Source organism: Palaemon carinicauda, chromosome 3 (genome assembly GCF_036898095.1).
Source record: "Palaemon carinicauda isolate YSFRI2023 chromosome 3, ASM3689809v2, whole genome shotgun sequence".
NCBI classification, from domain to species: Eukaryota; Metazoa; Arthropoda; class Malacostraca; order Decapoda; family Palaemonidae; genus Palaemon; species Palaemon carinicauda.
In genome coordinates, this window is record NC_090727.1 from 64,842,653 (window position 1) to 64,849,738 (window position 7,086).

General features: G+C 34.0%; 1 protein-coding gene across 3 annotated transcripts in view; it reads right to left on the reverse strand.

The window, feature by feature from the left end:
* Positions 1–6,651, reverse strand: part of LOC137638316 (uncharacterized) — a 7,917-nt gene extending 1,266 nt beyond the window's left edge. The window contains exons 1-3 of one of the 3 annotated variants that reach the window (XM_068370378.1): positions 6,203–6,651; positions 5,798–5,877; positions 1–5,652 (exon numbers count right to left, since the gene is read on the reverse strand). The exon at positions 1–5,652 is cut by the window's left edge and continues 1,023 nt beyond it. In XM_068370378.1, the coding sequence (XP_068226479.1) occupies positions 1–5,217 (5,217 nt within the window). In that variant the 5' untranslated portion in view covers positions 5,218–5,652; positions 5,798–5,877; positions 6,203–6,651. Of the gene's footprint in view, positions 5,878–6,202 lie in introns of all 3 variants that reach the window. The other 2 variants (XM_068370377.1, XM_068370379.1) reach the window with 2 other exon arrangements.
* Between the last annotated feature and the right edge of the window lie 435 nt (positions 6,652–7,086).

Genomic DNA, 7,086 nt, shown 5'->3' on the forward strand with positions numbered 1-7,086 from the left:
CAGATCTTCATCTGGATTGCCCTGCAAGTCAGGAATAATGTTAATAGACAGCAATTCATGTCCATGAATTAATATTTCTGGTGTAATTGCATCAGGCACTTCATCTGTGATACTGTCTCTCAACCCTTCTTTGAAGGCAATAGGGCGCCTGTTAACTAAGTGAACGGTTTGCTCTACAAAAAACTCAAAATCACGGAAGTCTAACACATTATTTCTTAATGCTCCATAGATTAAACGCTTACTCATCTTAACACAAGTCTCAACAAGTCCTCCTAGTTTGTTACATCCCTTTGGATACTGCTGAAACTTAATTGACTTTACACCATTTTCTTCAAAATATGCCTGACTCTCAGGATCACCCAGGAAATTAGTGACCACATTAGCTCCAGCTACCAACTGAGATCCAAGATCTGACAAGACTAGTTGAGGGATTCCATACTGATATGAATGCATTTGAAAAGCTCTTAAAAATTCTTTTGTAGTGAGATCTAAACAAATTTTTAAATTAATTGCCCTCGACCAGAGACAAGTTAAACATAGAACCCAAACTTTGCTCTTTTTACCATTAAGCTTAACGTTATACGGTCCAAAATGATCAATAAAAATATACCTGAATGGTATAGAGGGAGGGTCAATCCTAAAATCGCGATAGGCACTTTGATTGACCTTAACCGTTCTCTCTTTGAATCTCTTACAAATGACACATTCTTTGATGACCTTTTTTACTACTGAAAAGTAATGTGGAATCCAAAACTTTTTTCTCATCTCTGACAAAAGGGAATAAACACCAGCATGAGAGAATTTCTCATGAAAATCTTTTATTACTAACCGAGTTAACTTACTGTGTTTGTGAAGCAAAATAGGAAAGTTGACAAAAGTATCTTTTCTCCATTTAGGCATCTTACTTCTAATTCTTAAGAGTCCATGATCATCCATGTATACATTAAGTTGAGCAATAATATTAGGAATATCCTTTACTCTCTTATTTCTGTTTTCTAAATACTGGAAAACTTCACCATACCAGATTCTCTGATCATTCCTTATGATATGTCTAGTAGCTTCCAAATGAAAGGAGGATGCATCACCAAAGTTAAAAGAAACTGAGTTTGCTCTTCTTTTGAGCAAAGCAATGAATTTAAGAACGTACTCGTGAATTCTAACAAGCTTAGAGAAACTGGAACACTTGTCCAGGACGACTAAATGTTCAGGGTTTGATTCTGCTAAGACTTGTGATTCACTTAATTTAGATGCAGAAATTGAGAAGGAATTTTCATTCAATGGATTAAAATTTGGATTGGGTACAACTATATCAAATGTGTCAGCATTACTGCACAGTTCATCCCTTTCACATCTTAAAAATTCTGGGCCAGTGAAATAATTAGTTTTCAAAAGCTGTTTGTACGACATAGGCCTAGTTATACAATCTGCAGGGTTCAAGATACCACTGACAAAACAAAATCTAACTGGGTTATTTTCACAGGTCCTTTGAATGTGATCCAAACGATTCATGATAAAGACACTCCTTTTATTCATTTTATCTAATTTGTTCACATAAGAATTAATCCAGCTCAGTGAAACAATGCTATCCGTATACAGTACTGATTCTACAATTCTAATAGGTTTAGGGCACTGAGGACCTGCCAAATCCTTACTCAAATCCAATAATGTTTCTGTTCCCAAAACTATCCCTTGGAATTCTAGAGATGGAATACTTTTGCTTTCTAACTGCTTGTTAACCAAGCGATTCTTTGCTCGAACAAAACTGACTTGCTTAGTTTCTATGCACTGAATAAAAATTGTTGTCCCATAGATTATTTTACTGCTGTCAGTAAATGCAATTAAACGATATGACCCATTTCTCTCCCCGACAACTCTAGGTACCTCAATTGGAGGAGTCATGTTAACTTGTTTGGCTATGTTACGCCATTCTCGTTGTTGCTCAATGGACAATTCTGTATCCCATCCTAGAGAAGTGTTTAATTGAAGTTCATGCATAAATAAACGAGCTCTGTTTAAAATAGGTCCATTGAAATTATATGGATCAAAATTTGAAGCAATGCTTTTCAATATCAGTCTCTTAGTGTTTGCTTTAGAGTCTAGCTCAAGTTTAGGAGAGGAAATACAATCTGTTATTCGGTTCCACTTTAAACCAAATATTTTTACTACATCAGGAGTGACTTCATCCAAATTCTTATCTATTTTTTCTTGGAGCATAACATCATTGGTAACGAATTGTTGTAATTCAAATTTATATGGATTAAAAATGTTATTCAAGTTATCAAAACCCCAGTGTAAGCTTTCAGAATCATTTGCAGTGAACGCACCATTATCCATGTATATCAAAGAGTAAATAAGTTTCTTCAATTCCTTTAAGTTGTCCAAATCACCTTCAGTGTCTAGCATCAATATTTTGTACAAACCAATCATCAATATTGTTGGGCTACACCTTAGCCCAAAACTTAGACGAAGATTCTTGTATGCTATAATGGTAAAATCTCCTTTACTTACATTTTTAAACCAAAAGAATAATAATTTACTTTGATCAGTTTCATTTAATGCTATCTGCTGGAAAGCTTTCTTTAAATCAAAGCACAATAAATGAGAATCAAACCTTAAAAGTAGCAAGGCAGTAGACAATTTCTGATTAATACAAGGGCCAGCCCACATTGCCTGATTGTGGCTAATAGAGGGGGAGCCATTACTTTGTTTTTCACACAAATTAGAGAGAAAAACCATTCGGCATTTAGTAGTACTGCGGTCTAACTTAAATATTCCCATGTGCGGCAAAACACTGTACTCTGGGTGTTCTTCACAAAACTTATCCAAATTATCAATCCTTTCAATTAAGTTTTGAGCTACCCGAGTCTTTATGTTATCATCCATTAATCTCAAAAATTCATCATTCTTCGATAATTTCTTTAGGTTAGATTTCAAAATTTGCTTTGCTAAATTTGTGTTCTTTCCCAGCAAATGAGAAACACGACCATTCCATAAAAGTGGCATTATCAACCTGCCTTCTTCATCTCTTTGTGTATTATTAAGTAAATACCTAACTAATTTCTTATTATGTTCAGTGCTCTCCCCATCTAAGTCAGTTCTATCTTTGTGCAAATAATATGAGCATTCTCGCTCTAAAATATGATCAGTAGCTTTTTGCAATTTATGCTCGCTGATCCTGCCATCATGATCTAAAATACAGATTGTAGGATCCTCTGCACTTCCAATACATCTAACACTAGACTTGAAACATGAAGTCATAGGAAATTTAATATTATCCAGTGATTTACCTTGCTCATTTAAATTCTCTTCCAAGCCAAAAAGTAAATGAGTATCGTCATGCAGGCTAGGGAGAAATTTCAAATTTGCAATTAATTTCTCAATGTTTCCTATTAACATAATGCCAAATCTTGTTTCATAGTACACACACTGACCACTATGACCAAAACTAACCATCTTTTCCATGAGACAATGAGCTGAATTTGCCCCCAGGACAAACTGAATGTTTGATATCTCTTCTCTAGCCTCATCAAGAAACTCATCTAAAAGCTTATAACCATAATTTCTAAAACTTCTAACAACTTTACCAAGGCCGGGTAAATTCAAATTTATATCAATACCTGGGACACAAATAGCTTCTATATTATGCGCTGTCTCCCCAATCTTAACAGAAATTTGAACTATCTTGGTACGATAGCATTTTGCTCCATTAAACCCATTGACAACAAGATCAAAATTATCTTTCACAACTTTGAAACACTGACCTTCTAAAGCACACTCAGAAATGAAATTAGCTTGGCTACCTGAATCCTTCAATCCTCTTATTTTACTAGGGCCCAAAGTACAAGAAAATGTGGGTAAAATTGAATTTATGCCTCCCTTACTCTGAAAGGAAATACCTGGACAAACTACCCCATTCTGTGTACTATTTTGAACATCTTTTGATTTACTTTTCTCGTTTTGCTTAGGGTTAGGAACTGCTTTTTTAGGATTACGCACCAAATCTCTGACCTCGGAACTTTCATGATTATCTGACAGGCAAAGAAAGGAGAAATGCCATCCCTGACAATGTTTACACTTTCTGGAAAATCTAAAATGACACGAGCTATCCAAATGCTCGATTCTTGCACATTTAGTGCAACCATTCAAAATGCTCAACCTAGCTATCTTTTCCTTAGCAGTAGCGAAATTAGGGCACTTATGGATTGGATGATCACCATTAACCTTATCACTACAAAGTGTGCAAAAATTAAAAGGATTGGAGCTTTTAAAATTAACCTCTGCTGCTAAGTTTGAACTTTTACTCAATCCTAGTTTATCTTGATGCCTTTCAGCAGAAGGCAGTTTACTTTTACTTAATTTACCAAGTTTATTTGCATTCTGATACCGTTCATTGGCTTCAAAAAAGTTATCAACAATTTCACTTGTAGTGGGCTTTGCATTGTTAGTAATTTGTATCAACTGATTTCTGAAAGTTTCATTCATTCCTCTTAGGAAAAAGTACTGCAAAACATCATCTATATCCATTTTCAAAGTCTTAACGGCTTCTTGTAATTTTCTAATATTACTAATATACTGAAAGGGTTCTGAATCATAACCTAACTTCAGCTCTTGAAGTTGTTTCATCACATTAAACTTTTGAGTTGGAACCGAGGCAAAAGCTGTTTTTAAGAGTTCCTTTGCATGGGAATAACCTTGTTTGTCTGCTTCTAAAGAGTCTATCAAAAGTAAAGCCTTGCCAGAAACCTGCTGTTTAAGTAACAACAACCTATCATAATCTGTGTAAGAAAACTTTCTAGTAGTTTCCTCAAACTGCTGTAAGAATAATTCCAAACTTTCATCATCAGAACTCTTAAATTTAGGCAAAGGTGCTACTGGACTTTTAAGACGACTAAGAGGAGTTTCATTCAGATTTTCACTTGTGCTTCCATTAACATTAACCTCTAAGAGCAGCAACATTTCAGAAATTTTATCTTTATATTCCTGACAAGAGCTAAATTCAATTTCCATTTCATTTTCATCTTCGCTCTCTGACCACTTCAAAGATATGACTTTACTATCAAACCCTTTAAGTTCTTCCTTAAAATTCTTAAGTTTTTCAACAAGATTTAACTTTTGTGAGCTATTATACTGCGAAAATTTATGCCTTTCATTAAATTGTCTAGTGACTTGAGAGCGGATGTACTTCCGACTCATAACAAGAAGCCTAATGTCTGTCATGATTATAGAAAAATTTAATTCTAAACGTCAATGCAGCCTAACAAAAGAAAAAATTTAAGATAATTATAGTATTCGGTATACTGATCAATAACAACAACAATAATCCAAATAAAAACCACCACTCCTACAATGCTACCCAAGTGCCACCAGTATTGAGACAGCCTTCAGAGCCCCACGTTGGGCGCCATTTCAAAAACTTATACAGAATGTAAATTTATAACAAGAGCAGCGAGAGCAGAGTAACAATAACTTTAATGTCAATATTGGATAAAGAAACTTTAAAATTAAAAATATTAGATTCTTTATTTATATTGAATAAATATTAAATATGGCAAAGCAATGGAACTCTGATGGCTGAAGTGGAATCCTCAATCACTAGTGACTGCCTGTGGTAGAACCCACTCAACTCTTGCCTGTTTTTGAAAACTATGGATTCTGCAAACCACGAAAAAATTTCCATCAAAAACCTAATGTAAAATTCATCTAAATTCCCTTTATAAACAATAATGAATAATATACAATATATCAACATCAAGTACAAATATACCAATACAACATTACATACAACTGAACTAGGTACCTAATAAATTTGCCAAGACCAGGAAGATAACTGAAGCCGATGATACTAGGCTACCTTCCAGCAAGCACAAGTAACCTAACCTAGTAACAAATGAAAAAAAAAATAGGCTCACTAAAATCCTAAGTTAAGTAATATTAAATTACATATGAAAAAACAAACTCAGGAAAATAGAATCTGACACGGTATATCGATTTAAGCAAATTTGAACACCCACTAGGCTATTCTATGCACAAAACAATGATTTGAAATTAAGCTAGAAATAACACTAGTAATTTTATAATGAGCTTAAAATCCATAGAAAATTTATAATTAGGGTTGAAGACTTGAATAATTAATATTCATTTCAAATATTATAACCCCCTAACCAAAGTTGAACCATATGCCACAAAATCATAGGAAACTTACGGGGTTGGTAGGCCTTATCCTTAAAATCCCAATGCAAATTGAAGAGCAGCAGAAGATCCCATTGTTGAGAACTATGTATTCAGACATCTTGATATTGCACTCTTCATGGTAGCACTCGTGGTAAGCAATTGCAGGAGAGGTGGCTTTAAATTGAAGTGCTACTCCATCTTCATAGCACTTCTACACTCGAAGAAAATATTATCCAATATCCAATATGTCCAATATATATCCGATCTGCCTCCTCACACTTCCCTTATTACCAGTAGGTGAAAATTTTTTCCCAAGGATGATGGAATCAGGAACTGCAAATATTAAAATACAGCCAGCAGAGCCATCTATGGACTGAGCATATTATCCTTGAAACTCCCAGTATTTCTTTTTGATTTTGCTTTGTATGGCAAAAGGGGGGTTTCAAGGATGAAACAAATATGAACATAAATAAATATACATATACACAATTTTATAAATTTTCTACAGAATTAGTATATAAAATAATTCTTCTACAACATATATATTTACAGAGAGAGAGAGAGAGAGAGAGGAGAGAGAGAGAGAGAGAGAGAGAGAGAGAGAGAGAGAGAGAGAGAGATGTTATAAAACGAGAAATATATAGAGAATGGAAGTTTTTACCAAAAGCGTAGCGTTGAATCAATTGTATTTCCATTGCCAGGAATTTGGTGAAAAACAGACCTTAGAGTTCCCTTCCCTTAAAAAGTCTTGAAATCATATTATTTGCAGAGATAGAAAAAAAATAAATTTACTCTGTCTTTTTAATTGAAGTTTATAAAACACAGTATAAAAACGTTCCCTTGATTAAATTTATTGTGCTTTTTCGAAAATAAAACATCCTTTAGTAAGTTAAAATTTTATTTTTTAGTTTTCTT